This window comes from Eublepharis macularius, chromosome 12, assembly GCF_028583425.1.
Source record: "Eublepharis macularius isolate TG4126 chromosome 12, MPM_Emac_v1.0, whole genome shotgun sequence".
NCBI classification, from domain to species: Eukaryota; Metazoa; Chordata; class Lepidosauria; order Squamata; family Eublepharidae; genus Eublepharis; species Eublepharis macularius.
The window spans coordinates 53,963,955-53,989,337 of record NC_072801.1 but is presented as its reverse complement, the minus strand read 5'-3'; the positions used below and the strand labels follow the sequence as shown (position 1 = coordinate 53,989,337).

The window sequence follows — 25,383 nt, the reverse complement described above, 5'->3', positions numbered from 1 at the left end:
CAATCACAACCGTCAGGCTGAGCACAGAGAAACTCAGACTGTTTCACAGCTCTCTGCAGACCCAGTGCACACAGTTTGGGCCACGGCAGAAACAGGAGAGTCGGCACCAAGAACGATGACACCTGGGCAGACGGATGCAAGAGCCCTGGAGAGAGAGGGAGCAGCTAGAGAATGGTCGGTGGGTTTCTTTCCACAACACCCACCTGTTACATCACCGGCCCAGAAGGGCCCCCCAAACCAAGGTAAGGACCAGAGGAACACTTTTATCTTGTAATAGAGATAAGGGGAAGCCCTACCCTCACCTTCTGTATCTCTCTGTCTAGGCACAGTGTTCTATTTTCTATAACCAGCTGAAACTGATGTAGTTGCAAATGTTTTCATTCCATAGAACTCTTTGAGTGACACAGGGCCAAACTACAAGTGACGAATGACACTTGAACGGCAAGTGGATTGAGTGGAGGGCAAGTGAACAGGGAGAAATACACTTGCCGTTCAAGTGTCGTTCGTCACTTGTAGCTTGGCCCTGAGATATCTCTTTGCAACTTCATAGACTGCATATTCTTGTTAAGATGTCAGTGTCTGTAACGTATTCTGGGAGAAAATGATGTCTTTTTAAAAAAGTTTGTGTGTTTTCCATTCCTTCTTTTTGAACAAAGATGTTTGAATGGTGGGTTTCTGACATTTTTGCCCTTAATCCTTAGTCACCAGTGTAAGGAGTAAATGCTGTGCAGTTAGCTAACAATTTTGTACCCCTGGATGTGCTGGACAAGAAATCACATTAGTGATTATGTTGCACAAATGATTGTCTTGCACAAATGATCACATAATTAGACATGGTCATGAGAACGCTCAAAGGGTGTCTGTGATGTTCACACATCCTACCAGTGGTGTGATGCAATGACTGCTGCATTGTAATAGTTAGATAGGACTAGAGGAACAAACCCCCATGCTGCCATGAAGCTAACCAGGTAACCTGTGCTCCTTGCAGGAAGGGTAGAATAAAAGTGTAATAAAGGAATCAAACAAATAGTATATTTATTTACTTTCTTGCTGAGGCTCAAAGTGGATTACAAAATTAGAAAACCAATGCAATAAAGAAAAGCAGTATAAGGCATACCATGACAAATGCAATCGATTACAAAATGTAGAAAACAATCCCGTACAAACAACATAATCCTATAATTACAGTACAAAAAAACTACAACCCTGTTCGCTTTATAAAGGCATGCAATTCCATTTACTGTAAATGTATTCTCTTTATAAAAATGTTCTGCTGAACAATTCCATTCCAATTTATATATAGTGCATCCTTTTCAACCACTGGAAATGCATAGAATACAGCTTGATCCTATGCATGTTTACTTCAAAGTAAGTTCCAAGGATTTCAATAGAACCCCCGATAAATGTGCACAAGCTTGCACCCTTTGATGCTCCAGAATACCAATGGAAATGCTACATTTGGAGACCAAATAACAGATGACTTTTCTGTCCACAGTTCATGACTGTGATAGCAAAGTCTATTTCATTTGGCACTGATATTTAAAAGTAAGTTGAACTTCTTTATGTTAAAAAGTTCAAAACTGCCAATGGTCACTTTCAAAATATCAATGCGTATCAACTAGTCGCTGTTGTTGATATGAAGTTTGAAATTGTTAAAAACTCCTACCCAAATTGCCAACGAGTGAATATCTCTATAAACGTAATATTGTTTGATTTAAAAGTCTTGCTGCACAGGGCAGTTGAGGTTTTAAGGGCCATTTCAAACCCGTCCTTCCTATTTACCATCGGCAGTATTGCAGCATCATATTTAAAAAGTCAGCAAATTTTGTATATTTAGGTACCCCATATTTTGAGTCAAAACTCAAACCACAGAAATTTGTTAACTGATGCTCTGTGCATGCAATGTTTATTATCATTCCTCCCTGTTACTGTTGTTTCACCATTTCCAGCCTTCCTTTCTTCCCACCCTCATCCCCTGCCCCATGATCAAAGTTTAGACTGTAAACTCCTTGGAGTAGGATTCCTAGGATGTGAAGCATCTCTATGCTCTGTAGAGGACTGTGTACACCAATGATGCTGCATAACAGAATCATTGAGAGCCAGTATTGTGTAGTGACTCTCAGTGTATTGATCGACTAGGATCTGGGCAACTGAGATTCAATTCCCCACTCTGCCATGGAAGCCAGCTGGGTGACTTTCTGCTAACCACATGCTCTCAGAGTAGAAATACATGTTGTGTGTTACCTGGGGATTCTCAAGTGCAGGATTTGTACGTGTGCTCCTCAATTCCTGTGCAGGCTGTTCTTGCTCAGTGCTTATGAACAAAGGAGCTCCCTTTATGTGATTGCATCTGCAAGTGCAGAGGGCAAAGCACCAATTCAGTTTTGCTGTGAGAACAAGTACTGTAGGGTCCTTTGACTTTCCAATTTGCATTTCTTTAAGGTGTGAGAAAGCGTCAAGATCTGCATTTCAATGAATTGAAGTGGGAGGTGGGGGAAACTGGGATACTTTTAGCAGTTGAGGAAGGACTGGCATTGAATGTATAAAATAATAAACAAACAAACAAAATAGGCGACTGCAACCTTTAATGAGTAGAGACAAACCACATCAAAACTCAGAGCAAGTGATCAACTAAAAGCAGTCCTAAGAAAGCCCATTTGCATCACTGAAAATATACAATTTAACATTACTGATGATTGACATGTTGATTAATAATCCATAAAGTTTCTGTAGCCCAAAGACTGGTTGCTGCATGTCCTTCAGAAGGAAGTGGCTCATACACTATGCAATAAATGTTCACAGGAGCATGCGGTGCAGTTGTTTTAGCGCACTAGTATAGATCTGTGCATGGTTTGCACTTGGATTGCTGGCAACGGCTCCTTTCCCTTTCTGTACAGCATCTTACGAAGCCCTTTAATCCCATTAAAAAAATCTTTGCCTGCCGTTCCCGTCACATATGGGTTATTCTATCATGCCACCTACCCCTTCAATGTACTTTAATTTAAAGCTCTAGTTTTCTTTTTAAAACAAGCAAATCTGGTTTCACTCATTTGACTCATTTTAGAGTCACAAGTTGCAGAGTCCTCATGTATAATATAGTAAAGACAAAACAACAACAATAATTTATTCTTTGACTTTTATATCATTTTAAATGCTGTTCTTATTTTAATGACTGGGTATTTTATTTGTTATTAGTGTTTTTCCTCCCTCAGGAGCCTACTTGACTGAGGGTCAATAAAACTTATTTAAATTAAATATGTCAAATAACCATATAAGAGTAGGTGCTTGCACAAGGGAACTAAGATATGATTTCTCTCTCTTCCTGTGTTCCCATAAGGGGCTTGTTTTCATTTTACATATCTTGCAGAAATAAATAATTAGAACAAAAATCGGGATTCTATGGAGAACTAAGAAAGCACTACTTGCTTTAATCGGCAGGCTATGTTGATAAATATCACAAAGGATTGGATTTAACCAGCTTTTCTGCTGGTGAAAATGAAGGAAGGGGTCCCCTTTGACTATCAAAATGACTATATGGGGGATCATGGGACGTTCATGGGCAAAACTCATATGCCCTGAAGGCTGTGATAAGGAAGAGAAAACCAGTCTGGGCTCAGTCAAAATGTTTCAGTCTACCAGGGGTAATCCCCATTTTTTGATACTTGTCCCTGATTTTTACTTTACTAGAGTTTTTCAGAGTTTTGTTCCCTCCCTTCAGACAGAAGGAAAAACTTTAAGTGACAAATGGGTGCTTCTTGTCTACCTCTCTGTGCATACGGGCATAAACTATAAAGTTGCATTCACAGGGAGGTTTATTTCCAAACTGGAGCACTTTTTAAATTTGAGCTTCATGCTGTAATCATCCTCTTTCCAAGTTTCTCCCCATCCTTATTATGGTTTTTCTCAAACCTGTTTCTGATATTTTGGGAATGAATGCAGTCCAAGCATATTAGCATGCCATCTGGAAGAAATGGTGCACATTTTCTTGCCTTACAAAGTCCTGCCTATATCAACACCATTTTCTCACCCTTTAGCCTCTTACAGCTGCCATTTTTCCTGCATTTGTTTTCTGCTGAACCACTGGGCGGCTTAAAGAAATCAGTAATTGCTATAGTGTTATAACAATATAGCACTATAGCAATTACCTTCTTTTTATTTCAAAAGCAAGCTCTCTGATGGCATGGTGTGTGTGTGTGGGGAAGCAGGTAAAATGGCGTCCGTAAGGGGCTGATGGAAAAAAAGCATGCAGAAAACTCCACGTTTGGAACCTTTGTAGCCATTGCTCATGCCCCTGCATTTGCAGTGGTGATGAAAAGCAGCAAGGACAATCCTCGCCGTGCAGTGCCCAGCCTTCCATTTCATGTTTCACAGCTGCCGAGGTTTATTTTGAACAGCTGATAATATATTACAGACAATTTCAGGTGCAAAACAGCAAAGGCTTCTTTATGACTGTAAATCAATGGGGGGCAGGCTTGTAGAATGAAGACATATAGCACTCTGCTGGTGGAATAAAGCCACCAGGTATGTGTAATCACGGACAAGTGGGTGATGGAACTTGGGAAGTGATCCAGGATATGAGAACTGGGGTGCTACCAGTGGGTCCTTATTTTTTCTGTGGAATGTTAGAGGATATGCTTTGACTGTGGGGCAATTGGTCTAGCAGGCAAAACTCCCACAGATACCTGACAAACGGTTTGCCATCCTTTACTATACCTCCTTCACCCTGCCTACCAATTTCTTCCTCCTTCCCTGATGCCTTTGCTGAATTAAAATGGAACAAAAGCAGCTGTGTAGGATCTGTGGGGGAGAGGAACTTTAAAATTGTTTTCTTGTTATCTCAATGGAGAGAGGAATACAGGACCCTGTCCCTAGCACGGGGAGGAAGGGAAAAGCTGGTAGTTCATCCCTCCATTCAGATTGCAAGGAAAAAAATACAGAGTTCATCTCTTGCGCGGCTTTGTCTTTGAAAACTGCCTCCCCATGCTAGGGACATAACACTGTTTTCAACTACAATGCCCAGGTAAAATTGCATCCCCAACACATTAAAAACACATGTCTGGCATCACTTGCAGCTTAGCCCTAAATTGCCAAGTCTTTTTTGGAGGTGTGGAAGAAAACGTCTGATTGGAAATCAAATCAAAATGGGAGGGAATAATTTCTACAGTACAAAAGTAGATCGATTTTAACTTTCAGGGCTTCTCCAAAAAATCAAGGGAACTGCAGTTTTGTTAGATATTGATGAAGATCTTTAGCTCCTTCCCACTTCCCAGGATCCCTTTGGAAGAAGGAATGACTATTAAATCAGTTGTCTTTAGTGCATATCGCTCCCAAAGAGAGAAAGACAGAGAAACAGACGTCAGAAAGAAGACCCCCACTTCTTTTCATTCTCTTGTTCTTCCTCCCGTTTCCTTGAGTCATTTCAAGAGAAGAAAGGTAGAGAAGTGAGACTGATGACGGAACACCACTGTTAAGTGAGAGAGGATCACATTTGGGCCTAGAGCCACCATTTCCCAACTTCTGTGTTGGAGTGTCTGTGCATTAGCTATATTTTTCAGGGCTCAATAAATATTAATTTAATGAGCATTCTCTGGGAGCAGCCTTGAAATTGTGGAAAGGGGACATAGAGATACTTGACAGGAATCAACAGACATAGAAGTAAACAAAAGTTTGCAACCCTGAAAATTTATTTGCAGTGGTTGAGAAAATCCTGACTTTCCTGAATGAGACAAGTGGGAACTCTGATCCATTTGTTACAGTATTTTTAATGGACCATAACATGTACAGGTGGACCCAATTCTGACTGGAACCATGTTGCAGGGAACATAGTTCAACCCTTCCACCCGTGCTCCCTCTCGTTCTATTAGTAGTTCCAGAAAGGGAAAAAAGTTAAACACTGGCTTTTCCCTTTCTTGAGCTAGTCATAATGTATTGGAGGGGGGTGGGAATCAGTTTTGATTGGCAAAATCATATTATTTTGTTTATGCAGTTTATTCACAATAAAATAGTTCATAAAACACAATGGCTTGTTCGACAAAACCATACTAGGCTGAACCCTTCCTCACTAATCCAAATCGCGTCCCCGCAGAGCTGCAGTTCTGCCTTCTGAAAATGCTGGGAAAGGGTGATTCTTCATCTTCAAACTTCTTGTTTAGTTAGGTCCTTAAATTAATATGTGAAAACGTGGAGAATACATGGTACTGTATAGTGCTGCCCAATTTTATCTTCAATCCATGCATCCAAGACAAGATTAACTAATCAGTCGTTTCTAAAAAGACAGATACTGGGGCTCAACTCTTGCTCTAATTCATCACCACCCCATCACTTGGACGTTAACTCCTCTTGAATATCGCGTCAGGACTGAGGTAACTACGAAATGTGCTTAGGGGCACTTCTCACACGTTCCAGAACTGAATCCTAGCAGTTGTGGGGATAGGCCTTACCAAGCTGTAACACAAATTAACTACTGCAGGGTGCATTTAGATTTATTGTATTGAGTCATGAGACCTCGCCTGCATGACATCCAGTCTGGTGTAGGGGTTAGAGTGTTAGTCTAGGATCTGGAATACCCAGGTTCAAATATTGCTTTCTGCCACAAAGCTCACTGGGTAAATGTGGTTCACTTTCTCTCTCTTTCAAGCTGACCTACCTCACAGGATTGTTGTTGGGGAAAATGTGTCTGTGGGAGCCATATATGCTACCCTGAGTTCCTTGGGAGAAGATTGTGTATGTGTGTGTATGTGTCAGTGGGGGGTGGAGGTGGGATATATAGATGTTAACCAAGACTACATCTTTGAAAATGAGCAAAGGGTTTCTTGTGAGTAGAGGGTGATGGGTTTAAAATTTAATACTTTGCCTTCCAGAAGCTTCCACTGAAAGGCCAAGAGGAACTAGCTGAAAAATAACCCCATTTCTCCCTGAGGGTATTGAATCTTGGCAGTCCAAAGGGAAGAAGAGCCAACTTTAGTTCAAGAATCCATCAATAAGAGCCGAGCGAGGAAGGAGAATCTTGTTGCTGTGGGACGTTGTCAAAGCTAAATGGCTAATTGGGACCAGAGATGGATTAGACATATTCACAGAGGCTCAATCTATCAACACCTAGTAGCTATAGTGGTTCAAGGGAGATTAAACTGATGCTTTGGTCTCAGACAGCTGGAAGCCGGGAGGGAACAAAAGCAGAATGGGAAACCAAGAGCAAGAGAGGCAATGTGTTTATCTTGGACGGTCTGGTCTGTGAAAAATACTGAAAGAGAGCTTTCCTATCACAAAGGTCTCTTATTCAGGCTTAAGTGTTCAGAACAAAAAATAAAACAATACAAAACAGTTATCAGATGTGCAAGTAGATGGTAGCTGCCTGGCTGGACCAAGGAGCACAATGACAAAGCGACACTGACTGTGTTTGATTACAACCAGCAAACATGACATTTCATATTAGTTTGGGCTGGAGATGAGATGCTAGTTATTTAAAATAGCCTGATTTTGCTTAGAAGAAACAGTTTACAAAAATGTCCACTCAAAGGGTTCATAACATTCTCTCGCTGAATTCTTTTGCTGTGTTCTTTACGTGGGGCCCAATTTTTCTCTCAACAGGCCCTTTGTAATGCCTTTCAGCTGTCCCCAAACATTCCTGTCCTAAAGAACAGTTTCACACATCAGGTTAACACATCAGCATGAACTTAAAAACAGTTTTTCTCACCACTATCATCCATGGGAGAGTGGGGGCAGGACGATGTCCCTGTTTTTGTAGAATCGTTTGCTGATCCATCAGGCAGGTGGCTGGCACTTTTCCCTACTGGTCCAAACACTCTCCAGAGTTCTTGTGGTCTTGAGGGCTGGGCCCACAGAGTGCGAGATTCTGCCTCAGCAGGAGCTCTAATATCGCTGTGCAAGAGCAACCCAGCACCCAGCGCTCTGTCAGCAAGGTTATCACTGGAAAAAGAGTAAATCCCCCCACCCCCAGGAGTAAAAGGCAGTGGCACCCTTTTCTCCCTCCCTATGTTTGTTGAGTGATACTGCAGCTATTGCCCTATAGAGATCTTAACTACCTAATAAAATACCAAGGCATCCATTTCTTGAAGAGAGAAAGCCAAGACAGGTGTGATTTCTAAAATCAGAGGAGCGGGACATTCAAGCCTGCCAGAGGGCAGTCACAGCCTTAACCCTTCTCTCTGTCCTAGGTGAAAAAAGGGCTACTTGTGGTTACTTGGAAAGCGCTTTTTTCTTGATTGCTGTCCTGTATATTGAGGCTGAGCCTTTGGTGCACCTCAGGATTCTACAGACTTGCAAACACCAGCTAAGTGATGGGCTGCTATAGAAGTGCAGCACTATATTTTGGAGAGAGATGCCACTTCCCCCTCTCCCAATCAAGCTCAGGTGACAGAGAGTCACAGTTGCAGATGCATCTGATGAAGAGAACTGTGATTCTAGAAAGCTTATTCTACAATAAAGTTGGTTAGTCTTTAAGGTGCTACTGGACTCTTTACTATAATGAAGTGCAATCGGTTCTGCCTTTGGAGAGACTTAAGAGGATTCAGCTAGGTATAGAAACTTGTGGCCAAGTTATTAACAGAGATATGCTGTAGTGAGCACATTTCTTTGTTGCTCAAAGATCTCCAGTTTGTTTTCCGATTGTGAGTGCTGACTTTTAAGGCCCGAAACATGTAGCTAAACAGAGGATGACGGAGCATATCAGAAATACTTCATCCATATGAACCTGCCTGACTGTTGAAATCATCATCAGAGAAGCTTGTCTGCGTCTGCCTTTGGAAGTCAGGCAGATGACCACTGGGAAAAAGTACTTTTCTATGATGGCGCCCATTTATGGAACTTCTACCTTGAGAACGTTCACCATAGAAACACCAGACAAAGCTGATCTTCAAGCTTTCAATGGCTGTTTTTTTCTGTTCCCTGCCTAATGTCCAGCTCTTTTCATTTTCTACTTTATATTGTTTATGGCAAACTGTGATATAGTTCTGAATGATGTTTTTAAATGCTGCTGTCGATGCTATGAATAGCTCCTGCTTTTACATGGGTTATATTGTTTTTACTTTGCAGAAAGAAAGGCAGTGTACCCTTTAAAAAAAATTAATTAATTAATAAGGTATATTTTTACTACTGTGAGTTGTCTTGAGAGCCTGTTGTAGACTGAAGGTTAGAAATTTAAACAAGCAAATATACTATAAAACCTCTATGAGATGTCCTGAGCTGAGGGAGAATAGGCCAAGGCTATGTACTCAGCAAGCTTTATGGGGATTTGAACCTATGGGCTTCCCATAGCGAAGTTCAACTCAATAGCCACCTCATCCCAATGGTTTAAAAATATATATTAATTGAGGAGGGTCAGCATTACTGTGAGATGAGGAATACCAAGCAATGTTTCTCCCTTCAAGCAGTCCCTGTAGAATTAGATCCTATTCAATGCTGTGCGCTAACTTCCACACCAAGAAACTTGCAAGGGGAGATAATCGGGATTGGGCACAGAATGAGGTAAGGACTACAAAACATACTTGGCATTTTCTGCTATGAATCATTGGTAATATTAGCTGCTGCAGACATACCTCATGCCTCAGAAGTTAACTTGTCGGTAAGATTAAAGGGCATACGCATCTCCCGAAGAGAATATTTCAAAATTTCTGAAGCTTCAGGTGATTTTTCTACCTTGAGTTAATTACTCAGGAATCTTGATCAAATATTACTCCCTAGTCTTTTAAAAACATTAAGGAATTTTACAAAGGAAGATGAAGAAGAGAGTTTGGCTGCGGAGGGTTAAGGCGGTGACTTCAGGGAGTGTTTTTCAGTGCTATATACGGTTTCTTGGCTGTTGCTGAGTTAGCAGCAAATCCCTATGTTATGCTTGTCCTCATCGGTGCGTTTTACAGTGCTGGATTTGCAAGCTGACTCATTGCTGCTGGGGGCGGCTTGTTCTCCCAAGAGAATAATGCACCATACAGCTGGGGAGATGGCCAAACCCACCCTTCCATCTTCAAGATGTTCCTAGTCTTGTGATGACCCTCAACTGGGAGTATCAAGAATCTGTGCCTCAGCAACAACAAAAGACACTGACCTGCTGCTCATGTGCCTTGTGATCACATGGGAAGCAAAATCAGGCAACTGTGCTTCCAGATTAGAAATTGTAGCATTCAGTCAACCTTGATCCCATATACCTTTTTTTAAACAAACGTTTCAGCCATATGTCCATTTGGTCAAATAGGGGCCAGACCAGTTCTGTATATCCTGCTCCATGTGCCAGACGTATATCTCTACCATTGCCTTTCTTGCAGGGATCACATAGGAGATAAGCAAGTGCAAAGGATGAGATGCCTCCAGGCCACCTTAGCTCCAGAGAAATGCTCTTTTTTTCTGATCTGGCATGATTTATTGGGGGGGGGGGTTGCCTTTGCCTTTGGTTCATCCCTGTTAGACTCAAGCAGGAACAATTTATTATATTATTTATTTATTCTATTTATTTATTTACATTATTCATAGTCTGCCTTTTTTCACTGAGACTCGAGGTGGATTACACAGTATGAGTTAGTACAATTTGAAAAGAATTTCAGTAAATATTTAATAGGGTATATACATGCAAATTTGCAAACATTTAAAACCAGCAGAAATCCAGCGCAAAATTTTAAAAAATGCTGAAACAAAGCTTAAGAAATTCCAAGCATGATGTATTAAACAACACAGAAACTACCCAGTAGGATCATCCTTACACTAACAGAGAGTACGTGGTAGTAATGTCTATAATCCCTATCTCTTTATTGATGCATCTCTTTGAGACCACTTCCTTACTGTACAGCCCTCCTATCTGAGAAAAAGCTCTTTTGAATGATTCAGTTTGCAGTTATGGAAAGCCAGGAGAATGGGAGTTTTCCTAATTTCTTCAGGTAGGCCATTCTATAAAGGTGTGGGGGGGCACCACAGAGAATGCACATGTATAGTTAGCTGTTGATTTTGCCTATGGGCTGGTATTTTAAAGTATTTCGTTGCCACAAGTAGGTACGTTTCCTCCTGTGAGAGCAAGCTGAAGCCCCAGTGGCAATTCCATAGGCTCAACTCGGACCTGGCTAGCATGGGCCCAGGAGACACTGATGCACTTAGCCTATACTTGTTGCTTCTTCTCACTCTGCCACCAACCGGGAGTGATCAAAGCCCCAAAATGCAACGGTGTCTTCCTCATGGTGTTGCCCCAAGCAGCTTGGGCAGATAACTCCAGGGCTTTCTTTGAAAAGAAGTAATGAAAAGAGAGTTTTGTCAGAAATTGCTAAATAAGCAGACGTGTGGAAGAAAAGAGGGAAAAAATGAAAAGCGGTCTCTGCTCTTGACATTTGTTGGGTATAGGAAAGTATTTAAAAGAAGAATAGTAAATGTTTGAGAGGAGGTTTTAAAAGGATTGAGGACATTTTAAGGACTGAATTGAAAAAGTGCCGAAACTCTCAAATCCAGATAAGAAACCTCAATATGTTCAATTGTGAAATCAAATTTTGAAGCTCTCTCAAGCCCCACCCTTTTAAAATCTTAAGACTGTTTCATATGTGCTGCTTTCAGTTGTGAATGGACCAAATCCATCATTTCATGCATTCTGCTTCTTGAACAGCCTTAAACTCCACGGTATCCACAACAATCAATACTGTAAAATAGAGTACCTTAGAAGAATGTACGTTTCCATTTTGGTTAGAAATTTGGAGGCAGGAAAATGCATGTTATTCCTTCCCCACCTCCTTCAATGCATTTCAGTTTAAAAAATAATCTTGGAAGCAGCCTACAAATGGCCACAGGGCCACGAGGCTGGTGTGTACTGTGCAAGAAATTAACAGTATAGAGTAGAATAAATGTGGAAAATTTTGACACTGCCAGCCTCAGCAATCCTTTCTCTCCCCTGAGCTACAGATCTGTATTTTCCAGTCTGCTCCGGCCTGCTCTTCCCAGGCACTAGTTTTGTATCTCACTTCTGAAAGGTCTCGTTGGGATCTGAATCTGCAGAGTCATTTGCTAACATACAGGCAAGCGGCATGAAAGGAATGTCCCCCTGCAGTGTGCGGGATGGAAGAAAGATGCCACTGTGCTGGCTCAGATTCAGCTCCCAGCAGCCCAGCTGGTTGCTTGATTGGCCCTGTGCACGGAGAGGTTATTTAACAACCCTTCCCTTCCCACATCTCTAGCCTTCCACAACGCAAGCGATGATGGAGGGTTGGATCCAGCACTAAATTTCTATTTGCGCTGGAGCGCGTGTCAAATGGAAATACGATAAATAACTGTGGTAGCCATTAGCACCACATCATTCAAATATCTAATTCTCTAAATGAGCAGAGGAAGTAAGACCAGCAAAGTAAGTCACAGTCCAGTGCCCCCACTCAGAGCTGGTTCCAGATTTTGTGGGGTCCTGGGCAGAGAGTGCTTGAGAGCCCCAGGAACAAAGGTTTTGCCCCTCTCCCTCTGGCAGCTGCCATGCCCCTGGATCACATCCTTCTTCCTGCCCACCCACCTGTCTTCCCCTCCCATCTGTCCACCTATGCATTCTTTCCCCACCAGCTCACTCACTCATGAGACCTCCTACTACTGACACGCCAAGTTGCACATACTGCATGCATGTCCTTACCCCAATAATTCATGTGGCCAGTAGTACATGTGGGAGGGCAGAGGGGATGGTAGCAGTAGACTCTGCTGGAAGCCCTGGGCTCTGGCAACTGCCTCACCTCAGGATGAATATTCAAGCAAATCTGGTGGAACTGCCCCTCACCTTACTGTCAGTGGATCTGTTAGAAGCTGCTTGACTCCCATGCTTCATTGGAACACCTGCTTGGAATTGCTGTCTGTCATAGGGTGGTTTGATGTTGCTATCGATGTCAAGTTAATTACTTACACTTTAATTCAGAAAGATTTAATCTATGTGTTCAGATTTATGCTAGTTTTCAAATTTGTGGCCACTGTACTCTATTGTATCTGTTTTCACTGAATGTCCTAACTGTTGATCATATTGTATTTTTGCTCTGTGAATGTCCTAGCTATTGATTATATTCTATTTACTTACAGTATATAATCCATCTTGGATCTCGATGAGAAAGGTAGACTATAAATAAACAACAATAACAATAATAATAGGCTTTGAGGGCATACAGCTGTTATTCTCCATTATTACGTTTAGAGACACTCAAGCTTGGAAAACACCAGATTTAACTTATTGTATTCTCTCTTGCATTTCCACTTGCACAAGATATTGTGCATCCAGTTTCTGGGCACTATAATATAGAGGGAGGAAAGCACTAGATATTAACCAACATCTTGTGCGTGGCCCAGCCACAAAAGCAAGAATGGGAGAAATGGGCTGAACTAGAAGAGAATGGAAAGTGCCACACCTGCAACTAGGATACACATCTTAAAAGGTGTACACAAACTGTGACCCACCAACCCAAATTCACGTGGCCTCCCTGGTGTTTGGCCATGCTGCTCCCTGTTCTTTGTGTCACAGGCTGGCAGCATACCAAGAATTTTAGCAAACTCCCAGTGAGTCACATTTGATGAGTCGCAGTTTGTGCAGGTTTGGCCCCAAATCATTAGCAAATATTTTCCAGCGGCTGCATTGACCTTTGCAGGTACAAATACAGTGCCTGGACACTGTGGGAAAACCATATTTGGTTTGTAGAAAAAACTGATTTTAAACGAACAGTTGGAACAGGCTTTAGGAAAAAACTGACTGTGTGATGTCTACCTATATTAGTGGTTTAGATGTAGTCTTGTAAACTTTAGAGATTTCATTGATATTCTTATTTGATGGGTTGGATCCAGCCAGCTTTTTTCACTCAGTCTAGCCCAATTCTGCTTTACTATTACCCCATCCCACACAGTTTTTATCCTTAAACACTGGATAGGATGGAAAATAAACAAATCTACAACATGCTGGGTGGGAAGGCAGCAAGGGATAGTTCCATCTTGTCAGATCTTGGAAGCTAAGATGGGTTGGTACTTGGATGGGGAACCATCAAGAAAGATTCTGCAGAGGAAGGCAATGGCAAACCACTTTTGCTTCTCACTTGCCTTGAAAGCCCCTCGCAAGGGTCTCCATAACTTGGTTGCTTGCTACTTGATGGCACATTTGTACGTACAATACGCCGATCCCAAGAAACACAAGGGCAGTTTTGCTCATGTGTTTTTATCTGAAGACTGAACAGCCAAATGCATAAACTGTCTCCACGGAAACCAAACTGTGATCTAAAAATTCTGTCTCTCTTTGCCTGTCTTTGATGGCTCATTCACACATGCAGGTCATTAGATGGTGCTACAAATGTGATGACCATGCAATATCAATATCTAAACTTCGGCCTGCATGTTGCCACTTGCGACGGCCATTTTGTATAACAGCTGTGTATCTGGAGGCTGCTTGGAATGATTCTATGCCAGAGCTCCCAGCTTGTGGTGAACTACTACCATGCATAGGATTTGTTTTTAAGCCTGCATTGGGAAGTGTCAAAGAAAGAGGAGGTTTCTTTATAGTTCTTTAGTGCTTGATTCAGTTATTGGCACCTCTTTTCTCAACCTCCATTCTCCCCACAGGTACAGTTAGTGAGCAGGACACCAGTTCAGCTACGAACCTGGATGAGGATGAGGACAACGAAGAATTCCTGGAGCAGCTCATGTCTCTGACCTCCCGTGGCTTACCACAGATGGAGATCGAGGAGAAATACAGCATGGCCAAGGAGCTTGGCAGTGGCTCTTACGGAAATGTCCTGCTGGTTCAGCACCACGAGAGAGGTGCATATGCATATCTCTTCTACAGATTTAAAGTGGTTTGAGAATCACCCCCTCTTCCCAAAGAACTTTTGGGAATGGTAGCAGTGTGAGAAGGGGGGTGGGATTCGCTAATGGATGCTCTGTCAGTTCCCAAGTGTCCCCACGGAAACCATGCAGTGGTATAAAACCAGTATAAAACATAGCCACAGATCCAGAGGTCCTGCTGTGTTCTCTGTCATCATCTCTTAATAGGATGTTATTTACCAGGTGATATTATTTACCTCCATTCCATGGAAAGCCTCAGTTGCCTGTTCCCATATTTAAGCATCTATTAAAGGGTCAGGACACTTTTCTCCAGGCCTGCTGGTAACCCTAAAGTGTGCATGGGAAAGGGGCATTCTTTGTGTGTGTGGCATTAAAGGCCAAAATGTCTAAAGATGTAACCTTTTGGCAAAAGAACTGGGGACCACCAGTTCAAAGGAAGTTACTAGTGAAAAAGTGAAGCAAACCAGAATGGTCAAGAGCATCCTCATTTCCAAACAGGCCGGTTCTAGATTTATTGAGTCCTGGCTCTAGAATCAAAAAGAGGTTCTGGGGTGAAGCAAATAGCCTTGGCTGTGGGTCAATTGCAGCTCAGCCCAAGCTGTTTCCTGGCTCACAAGTCTTGCAATTAATTAGCTCTGTCATCCCGGGCATGTGGGCAGCTGCCAGCAAGCAGGTGCTGCACTGACTGTGCAATGAAGAACTTCCAGGCGAGGCGCAGCAGTCAGAGCAGCAAGATGGCCAGCCTTGCAGCACAGGGTCTAGAAGCTGTAGGAATAAGGAACAAGGAAAGAGACAGCCTTGTCAGCACAAATGTGCAACATAATGCCAAGGAGGACAACAGATTCGGCACAGAGACCCAAGTCAACAGGGGGACAGATGCGTTCTTCTCTGTCACCCAGATGAGGAATCCTCTATGGCTCAAGTCAACCTGCTTCTGACCTGGAAGGCTCTTCCTGTCATTACCAAGCATGTAGAAATTATTTATTTGGACTTCCTTTTGTCAAAGTCCATTAATGAAAGCCACAGAGTAAACATCAGGAAGACTCCTGTGGCTTCTTATAGACTAACGTTTGGTGCAAGTTTTTATTACCTGCATCCAAATATGGACTAATGTGTACAGTTTCCATCTCCCCATCTCAAAAAGGTTATCAGTGAGCTGGAAAAGGTGCAAAAGACCACCAGAATGAGGAAACACCTGGAAACCCTTCCCTATGAGGAAAGGCTACATAATTCAGGGACCTTCCCTTTAGAATAAAGAGACAAGGGGGAGTGGACATGGTTAAGATTTATAAGATCATGCATAGGGTACAGAAAGTGGAGAGGGAGAGAAGGCAGCATGGTATCGCCTGATCTCATCAGATCTCAGAAGCTAAGTGGGGAGTCAGTACATGAATGGGTGACCACCGAAGAAGACTCTGCAGAAGAAGGCATTGGCAAACCACCTCTGCTTCTCACTTGACTTGAAAGTCCCTTGCTGGGATCACCATAAGTTGGTTGTGACTTGATGGCACATACACACACACACAGAGAAAGCAGATAGATACAACTTTTTCTGTTTCTCTCCCTGTATGTTCCCCGGAGACTGCTTCGATCAGAAGATAAATGTTTACTGGTGGTCCCCAGCCCTAAGGAAGCCCGCCTCACTTCAACCAGGGCCAGGGCCTTTTCAGTCCTGGCCCCAGCCTGGTGGAACGCTCTGTCAATGGAGACCCGGGCCCAGCGGGACATATTATTGTTCCGCTGGGCCTGTAAGACAGAGCTGTTTTGCCAGGCGTTTGGTGGTTGAAGGGGGCGGTGCCATGTAGGCCTCCCACCTTTGGGGTGGGTTTTTTTCCCCCACCATTGCACCTGGTTAATTTATTTCATTATTGTTTTGTATTTTGATTTTAGTATTGTTGTTTTCTTGTTTTTATTGATTTTAACTTGTTCACCGCCCAGAGCCCCTGAGGATGGGCGGTATATAAATTGAAATATAAATAAATAACATTAGAACTCATGAAGAACCCAGTGAAGTTGATGGCAAGAGGTTCAGGATATACAAAATGAAAGTACTTCTTCACGCACACATAATGTACTTGTGGAATTCACTGCCAAAGGATGTAATGATGACTACTGGCTTAGATAGATTTAAAAGGGAATTAAACTTATTTATGGAGAATGGGGTATTCCAACGGTTATTAGGCACAGATAAATAAATGCAACCTCCACCAGTTGTTGGAGGGAGCTGTGGGCTTCCTGGGGACATCCAATTGGCTTCTGTGGGAAACAAACTGGACTAGATAGTCCCTGAGTCTGATCCAACAGGGCTTTTCTTATGTTCTTATCAGTAGCCCGATCCCAAGGGCTGGAAGGTCAGATGCTGAGTAACTAAGTTTCTTGGAGGCCACAAATGGTCACATCCCTCATTTCCTCCACCTGTCCTAATACAAGAACCAAGCTCCTTGATTTCCTCTCACTCACTGTCCATGCTGGACAGATGTTTGATGTACAAAGATCTCAATGCTCATCAGCTCTCCTATCCTCAATCTTTATTGTGTTAGCAAAAAGTCATAGTAACAATAAAAAATGTCCATCAAGATAAAATTTAAAAATAAAATTTCTGGATATTTTCACAGAAAATGTTAGGATACAAAATCATAAATATCTAATAATAAAAACTTGAATATCTTATAATGAAAACATCATACAATCCAAAGGCCAATGACTCAGAGTAGAGCAATTATGGGTTGGCCATGCTTGTGTCAGCTCATCTCATTGTCTTTTTTACCTTTATGATGCACTGACAAACCTTGCCATTTGGAGTAATGGATTTGTTCCTATATGACAATAATAAAACCAATTTCTCCTGGTCTGACCTTCCTGGGAGATGAGATATATCCGCTGTGCTCAACCTTAAATGTACTCTGGTTTCTCTTCAGATTGTATAAATCTTTCCTATCCCTATACTTACTTGCTGATCCTACAGTCTGTTTTTCCACTATTCCATTATAAATCTCAGATTGTCCTCCCGCTCCTCATTCTAGTCAACGATTAGCCTTTGTAAGACATCTCGGCATGGATCATGCACATTCTGTGTTCACAATAGTGCCTGACACATGTTGATATTATATGATTGTTAAACAGAGGATCTAGGAGTATTACTGCTGCTAGTGTGACTGTGGTACCATGGTGCCCCCTGTTGTCCAACCACTGAAGCCTCTTCTTATTGCTTGCAGGGACTTCAATGGCACTGAAGCTGATGTCCAAGGAAAGAATAGGGAGACGGGAGTTTCTCCGAGAATATTGCATTGCTCTCTGCCTTTCTTCACACCATGCACTTCTCAAAACAACCGGCATTGCTTTTGAGACATCTACACATTATGCCTTTGCACAGGAGTTGGCGCCAGCTGGGGATCTCTGTGCCATCCTGAACTCAGGGGTAGGAAGAGGGGCAAGGGGGACTTTGTGGGTCCTAAGAACTCAGGGGCATCTCACAGTGCAAGTGGGATGACAGTATTTGAAATGTACAAAGAGGAAAATTACAGATGAAGGCTCAAGACAGACACAGCCTCACAAAGAGGCTTTCAGCTTATAACTATACAGTAGCAGTGACAGGGTTGGATGGTGCCAGGGTGCTGAGCTGTCCAGTTGCTTGAGATGGTTTTCAGTTTATCCAGCCAGAGGATGTGGACAGGATCCTTGGAGGTTTGAGAGCTGTTTGTATGATCCTTGTCCTTCCTGGTTACTTACATCTGCCAGGGAGAGGCACTGGCTGACTGGTTCCAAAAGGTAGTTAATGGCTTCTTGAGAGAGGGAGTGATTGCCCAAGCCTTGAAACAGGCTGTTCAGTGTCCACTTCTAAAGAAGCCTACCTGGATCCAGGAGACCTCAGTACCTACAGACCAGTCTCAAATGTTCCATTCTTGAGAAATGTGATCAAACAGGTGGTGGCTGGACAACTTCAAGCTTTCCTGGATGAGAAGAATTGCTTGGATCCTTTCCAATCTGATTTTAGGGCCAGTTATAGGAATGAAAGAGTCTTGGTTTCCCCAGTGCATATTGTGCACCAGGAGATGGGCAGTGGGAGGGCAACTGTTGATCCTCCTTAATCTCTCCATGGCTATCGATACCATTGATCATGGTCTCCAGTATCTGTCTTGACCATCTTTTGGGATTGGAATTGGGAGGCACTTTTTTGCAGTGGTTCTGGTCCTACCAGGAGGGTAGATTTAAAAAGGTGTTGCTGAGGATTGCTGCTCAGACCCTTGGCTTTTCGTCTGTGGGGTCCCTCAACGTTCCATCTTGCCCACTATGCTTTTTAACATCTCCATAAAACTGATGGGTGAGTTGGGTTGGGTTATCATCATCAATATGTGGGTAACACTCTGCTCTGTCTCACACTTATGGCTGATCCCAGGGAGGCTATAGAAATCTTGAATTGGCATCTGGAGGCAGTTTGGGCATGTTTGTGGGCTAATAAACTGAAGGTTAATCCCAACAAGATAGAAGTGAAACTGCTGAGCAGGAGGTCTGACATGGAATTTAGATGGGGTTCTAGGTGGGGTTGTTCATAGGCTGGGGGTGCTATTGGACAGACCTACTGCTGGATAAGCAGTATCCATTAGTGTGACCAAGGTTGTGACCAGGAGTACCTTTACCAGCTTTGACTAGTTAGCTAACTGCAGCCTTTCTGAGAAAAAAAGATCTGGCCACACTGGTGCATTCCCTGGTTACATCTTGAATAGATTACTGCAATGCACACTACATAAGGCTGCCCAGGAGAAGTCTTTGGAAACTTCAGTTGGTGCAGAATGCTGCAGTCAGGATGTTGACTGGAGTGGGTTGTAGACACCATTTCACTCCAGTTTGGGCCCACTTACACGGGCTCCCAATTTGTTTTCATGCACAATTCAAGGTGCTGGCACTGCCATTTAAAGCCCTATATGGTTTGAGACCAACATATCTGAAGGACTGCCTATATTAAGTATTGAGCCTTGTGCTCAATAGTGATTTCAGCCAGCAATGGTTTCAGCTCAGAGCAACATGTTTATTGACAGCCAGAACAGACAGACAGACTACACAAGCCCAACGTGAGCCAATATATACATGCAAACCCCATCCCAAGAATAACCAACAACCAATAGTAACACTTACCCTAGAATACCATCATTTGCATTAACTATATCCAATGTAACATATTTACAGAGCTGTGGTTGGACTTTATTGTATAAAGTGGATTGGATGCAGCTGGCAGGAAAACAGCCAATCGGAATGAGGGCTTTAGGAGCCTAGGCTCAGACTGAAGCTCAGTCAGTACATAACACTCAATGAACCAACAGACATTAGGGGCCTTGCTAAGCCCTAACTCAACCCAATACATAACAGCCTACTTTCTTATGAGCCTACCCAACCACTAGGACCATCTTCGGAGGCCCTGCTTTGGGTGCCCCCAGGGAGATTTGTCTGCCCCATTCTGTTGCCCTCTTCCACCAGTAGGTGAAGGCTTCTTTGTTTTGTCAAGATCTCACTGAGAGATCTCTGTCTTTTGGTGCTACACCTCTGAAGATGCCAGCCACAGCTGCTAGCGAAACGTCAGGAACTACAATGCCAAGACCACGGCAATACAGCCCGGAAAACCCACAACAACCATCTTCTTTGTTCTGTTTGGCATTCCCTCAGTGATCCCTCCTTCCTGCCTGAAGCTTTAATTCTTGTTTTCATGTCTTTGGACGTATTTTAGCTCTGGTTTTAATTGTTTTAATGATATGTGTATTTGGGAGGGGTTTATTTTAATGGTTTTAAATTGTGATTTTATAATATATTTTAATTTGTTTGCTGCCTGAGTGGTCCTCGTGAGGTTAGAAAGATGGGAAAGAAATAAGTAACATAAAGCTAGGCTCCTCTTGCCTTTGAAGTTGAAGTGATAGAAAGAACATAACAGTGTATGGTTCAGCTCTCATTTTTGCCAATACTCCTTACTTCAGCAGGGTCTGTTCCCTTTCTTTGTGCCAGATGTATGCTTAACATCATCATCATCATCATCATCATCATCATCATCATCATCATCATCATCATCATCATCATCAACAACAACAACAACAACAACAACATACTTTGCTTTATTGCTACGGACACTTTGAAAAAGAAAAAAACAGCTGTAGAGCTGAGTGGGGGAGGGTGGAATATTGCATCACAGATACCAGCCAATCAGCAACATTCACCGCCAGCTTTTGCTGCAATTCAGGGCTCTTCCAAAGCAGCCCGACTTAAAAAAAAAATAAAAATAAACCATAGATCAGTCTTCACCCTAAGTAGAATGGAATGATTTTGTGTCTCTTCGGGAGCAGGCTGGAAATAAAGATCGGGGTTAAGGGTGTTTGATGTATTTGGGAAGCAAGAGGGTTGGAGGAAAAAGTCAGGGCTATGACCTAATGGGTGCTGAGAAGAGCTTGGTGTCAAGAGCGCCTGTTCACTGGGTGACTTTGCTCATCTTAAACCTTTTCTGTTTTTTCTTCCCACAGGAGGGCATTCCTGAAGTGCAGCTGAAGAGGTGCGCAGCCCAGTTAGCTGAGGCACTGGATTTCATGCATGGCAAGGCCTTGGTGCACCGAGACATAAAGCTGGACAACGTGATGCTGTTTGACAGCGAGTGCCGGCTGGTGAAGCTGGGTGACTTTGGCCTGACAAGACTGGAAGGCACTCCAGTCGTTGCCATGTCTGGCACCCTGCCTTACTCACCACCTGAGTTGTGCCTACTGGAGGGCAATGAGACTCTAGCGCTGGACTCCAGCCTGGATGTCTGGGCCTTTGGGGTGCTGCTATTCTGCCTCTCCACAGGTTGCTTCCCTTGGGATGTGGCAATGAGCCCAGATCCTCAGTTTGAGGACTTTGGTGTCTGGCAGAACCGTACAGTGCCAGGGGAGGCTCCTGGCCTGTGGAGAGGCTTCACCACCAATATCTTGGGTATGTTCCGTCGCTTGATGACAATCGACCCTGATCGGCGCAGTCCTGCTATTGAAGTGCACAAGTACTTGCATCTGCCTTGGCGGGTGGACAGCTGTGGAGCAACACAGGGCCCTCAGGGTGATCATCTCAAGGGAGCAGATTCTGGTACCTGCCTCAGGGGCCCCACAGGGGATAATAGTGACCTGGTCAGAGGCACCCAGGAAAAATGCCCTGGACTGATCACCACAGAGAAAACACATGCCATACAGATGGATCCTGGTCTTGGAAGCAACCACAGTCTACAGGAAGGCTCCAGATTAGCAGGGGTTGGCCTCCAGCCTTGAAAAAGGTCCCAGGTGAGAAGATCAGACTCTTCCATTATGGGCCACAATGACCTGAAAGGCTTGAGTTAAGAAAGAAGAACTTAGCAGTAGTTTGACCAGCTAAGGGGATAGTTTTTAGAAGTATTGAGCAATGTAGTGCCACCCTTCCCTCTAGCGGCTGAAAAGGGCAGAGTAGCACTGAGTAGACCTGCTACCTCAACGAGAGGCCTGGTGCACAGCTAGGCAGTAGAGATAGCCAGTAACCAACATGAAAAGACATGGAACAGATAAAGCCTTATGTTTTGTGTATTTAGCAAGGCCAGTGTAACCTGGTGGGCAATAGTTCCAGAAGTTTCATACTAACTGAGGCAATCACGGATATAGGATTGCAACTGTGGGGAGCATGGGAGATGGAGTCCACCAGGAGATCACTTCTGGTTTCAGAACAGGAAATGACACCACAGCACTCTAGGAATTTTCAAATCTCTATTGTTTTGGGATTTGAAAATCCCTAGAGGGTCATGACATTACTTCCTGTCCCAAACCAGAAGTGATGTCCAGGTGTCAATTGGTTCTATCTCCCCTGATCTGTTCTGTTGCTTCACTGAGTGAAGATGGGAGATGAATTGTGTCAGTAAAGGTAAGTGGCAATCCTACATCTAGAGGAAAAAAGGTAAAAGTAGTCCCCTGTGCAAGCACTGGGTCATTACTGACCCATGGGGGGATGTTGCATCACGATGTTTTCTTGGCAGACTTTTTACGGGTGGTTTGCCATTGCCTTCCCCAGTCAACTACACTTTACTCCCAGGAAACTGGGTACTCATTTAACTGACCTTGGAACGATGGAAGGCTGAGTCAACCTTGAGCCGGCTACCTGAACCTGGCTTCTTCCAGGATTGAACTCAGGTCGTGAGCAGAGTTTGGACTGCAGTACTGCAGCTTACCACTCTGCGCCACGGGCCAGAGGGCTGTGATCCTAATTCTGAAGTACAATGTGATGTATGAAGGCAACTGGGCCTCCCTTTGGGCTTATATCACTCAATTACACAGAAAGAGGAAGAAGTCACTTCCCTTCTGTCCTGCAATCAGGAAAAAAGAGGAAACACAACTAAAACTGTGTGTGTTGGGGGAGAGAAACAAAATGGATTTTTGCTTAAGGCTACACTATAGCTTGAGCTGTCTGTGGTATCTAGCAGAGAAATATGATACAAACATGCTGTACTAATGGATGTCAGTGATTAATGCCAGCGTGGAGTGTTTTATAGGGACTTCTTTTTAGTGCGTGCCTCAGTGCAAAAGTTCTTCAGCACAAATTGTAGCATGGGGAGTTTCAAACTATTCCTTCACCTATATTTGTTTGATTTTTAAAAAAACATTCTTAACTTTATGGTGCATACATTTTCTACAATCTTTCCAGTCAGAGATATCTTGGCAACTCCCCTCCCTGCTTCTTCTTATTTTGAATTCTTTAATAAAGACTTCCCCCCCCAATGTTTCCCATTTCCCCCATTTTTCACTGAAAGTTCTTGCAAATTTAGCAGTGGATTAAAAATGTATACTGATGTTGTGGCTATAGGGTAGTCCTAGAATGAGGCAAAGTGAGGTGACTGTTTCAGGTAGAAAATTTAGAGGGCCATAAGAGAGTAGAAAATAGGCATAGGTGGTATGCTGCTCAATACCACAGGAGGTTCTGTGCAAATCCCGCTGCTGGCATGGAAATACAGAAAATGGACTTTACTGCTGTACATTTCAACAAGTCTCAGGCAAGACAACTTCTTGGTGGACAGTGTTAATGTGTGTGTGTGTGTGTCATTAATTTTTTTAAATTGTTTCAGGCCTCAAAATGCATAAATTTGGTACAATTAGCAGAACTCTAAATCTACCCCCACAACGCTAACACCCAAGTTATTGCAAAATCAAGGAGTCTGTCTTAAACAGATAGCTGCATTATGCACTTTATTAGAACCAACAAAAGTCTCACAAAATCATCTGAATCACAAAACTTTGAGCCACCTTTTGAATTCTCTAGAGTCCTTTATCAGACTAAGTGTTCAGTACAAAACAAGGGTGTGTGTATAAGTCATAAGTCATGGTAACATGGCCTGAAGTGTGCAGATGGAAAATAGGATGTGCTGCGGATTAAATTGGATTTGTTTAGATTATGCTAGGTGCAAAACAGTTTGTCATATTGTACAAGTTGCTGGAACAAGGGAGAGGGAAAATAACTCTCTTTCTCTTTGTGAATATAAAAGGCAGCTGTATGGCAAATGTCTTTCCAGCACTCACGAAACATAGAATAGTGTGCATTAAGAAACAAAGGAGAGCCCTGCTGGCTGAGGCCTAGGGTCCATCTGGGCCAGCATCCAGCCAGGAAGATGCCTCTGGAAGCCTATATGCAAGCCATGAAGGAAGTAATCATTTTCTACTGTTTACTTCCAAGCAACCAATCTTCAGAAGTACACTGCCTCTAACCTGGAGGTTCCATTTAGCTCCCATAACTAATACATGTGGTGCGAATGCAACCTTTGGGAGCCTTTGGGTGCTTCCTCTGAAAGATGATGGTTTGTTAAAGAGCTAAATAATTATTTACTGAAGTTGTGCATGTCTACTCTGGAGCAAATCCCACTGTAGTCAATGGCACTTACTCCTAGGTACGTTTGCATATGACTGCACTTTGGTGGCTACAAGAGTGAAAATACTGTATTTAGGAAAGTGAACAGGAAAGTGAACAAGAGTCCTGGCACAGGCTCATACACTCTCAGTGTGTTGCCATAACAACCTATTGCAAAAAGCAAGTATTGTGTGGATAAAGCTAATTCTGAACCAGCTGCTGACTAGAATTTAGTTCTGGGACATGAGATGGAAATAATAATAAAGTTCTTTTTGAGCCTGTGCAGAGTGGTTTTTCTTTCACTGCTGAACAACCATATGGGGGCAGAGTTTTTAAAATAGCCTGCTTTTCTCTCTCATCAGGGACCCAAGGGGGCTCTTCACATCATTCTCCTTCTTCCAATTAATCCTCACAACAACTGTGTGAGGGTAGGTTAGGTTGGGAGGTTGCGATGGGACCAGGGTCTCCTGGCAGGTCTCCATGGCTGAGCAGGGGATTCAAACCCAGTCATCCCAGGTCCCAGTCTGACACTCTAACCACTATGCCTTACGAGCACTCAACACAACAGGATGAGGGTTTTAGGTGGACTTGGTCCTAGGGTTGTTATTGGGGGGGGGGGGTTCTTTTTCTGAAATTCACTTTTTTAGATATAGCCATTGGTTCCTTTTATTTTGTTCTTAGATCAGGGTTTCTTGTCCCTTTCTCTTCAAAGAGAAATCAAGATGCCCTTTTGTAACATCAACCATTTTAGTAGCT

General features: G+C 43.1%; 1 protein-coding gene across 1 annotated transcript; it reads left to right on the top strand.

Moving 5' to 3' along the window:
- Window positions 1–24,896, top strand: SBK3 (SH3 domain binding kinase family member 3). The gene is made up of 4 exons (XM_054993452.1): window positions 1–242; window positions 14,548–14,745; window positions 17,985–18,187; window positions 21,270–24,896. The coding sequence occupies exons 1-4, from the start codon at window positions 116–118 to the stop codon at window positions 22,035–22,037; spliced, it is 1,296 nt and encodes a 431-aa protein (XP_054849427.1). The 5' UTR covers window positions 1–115; the 3' UTR covers window positions 22,038–24,896.
- Window positions 24,897–25,383: the final 487 nt, after the last annotated feature.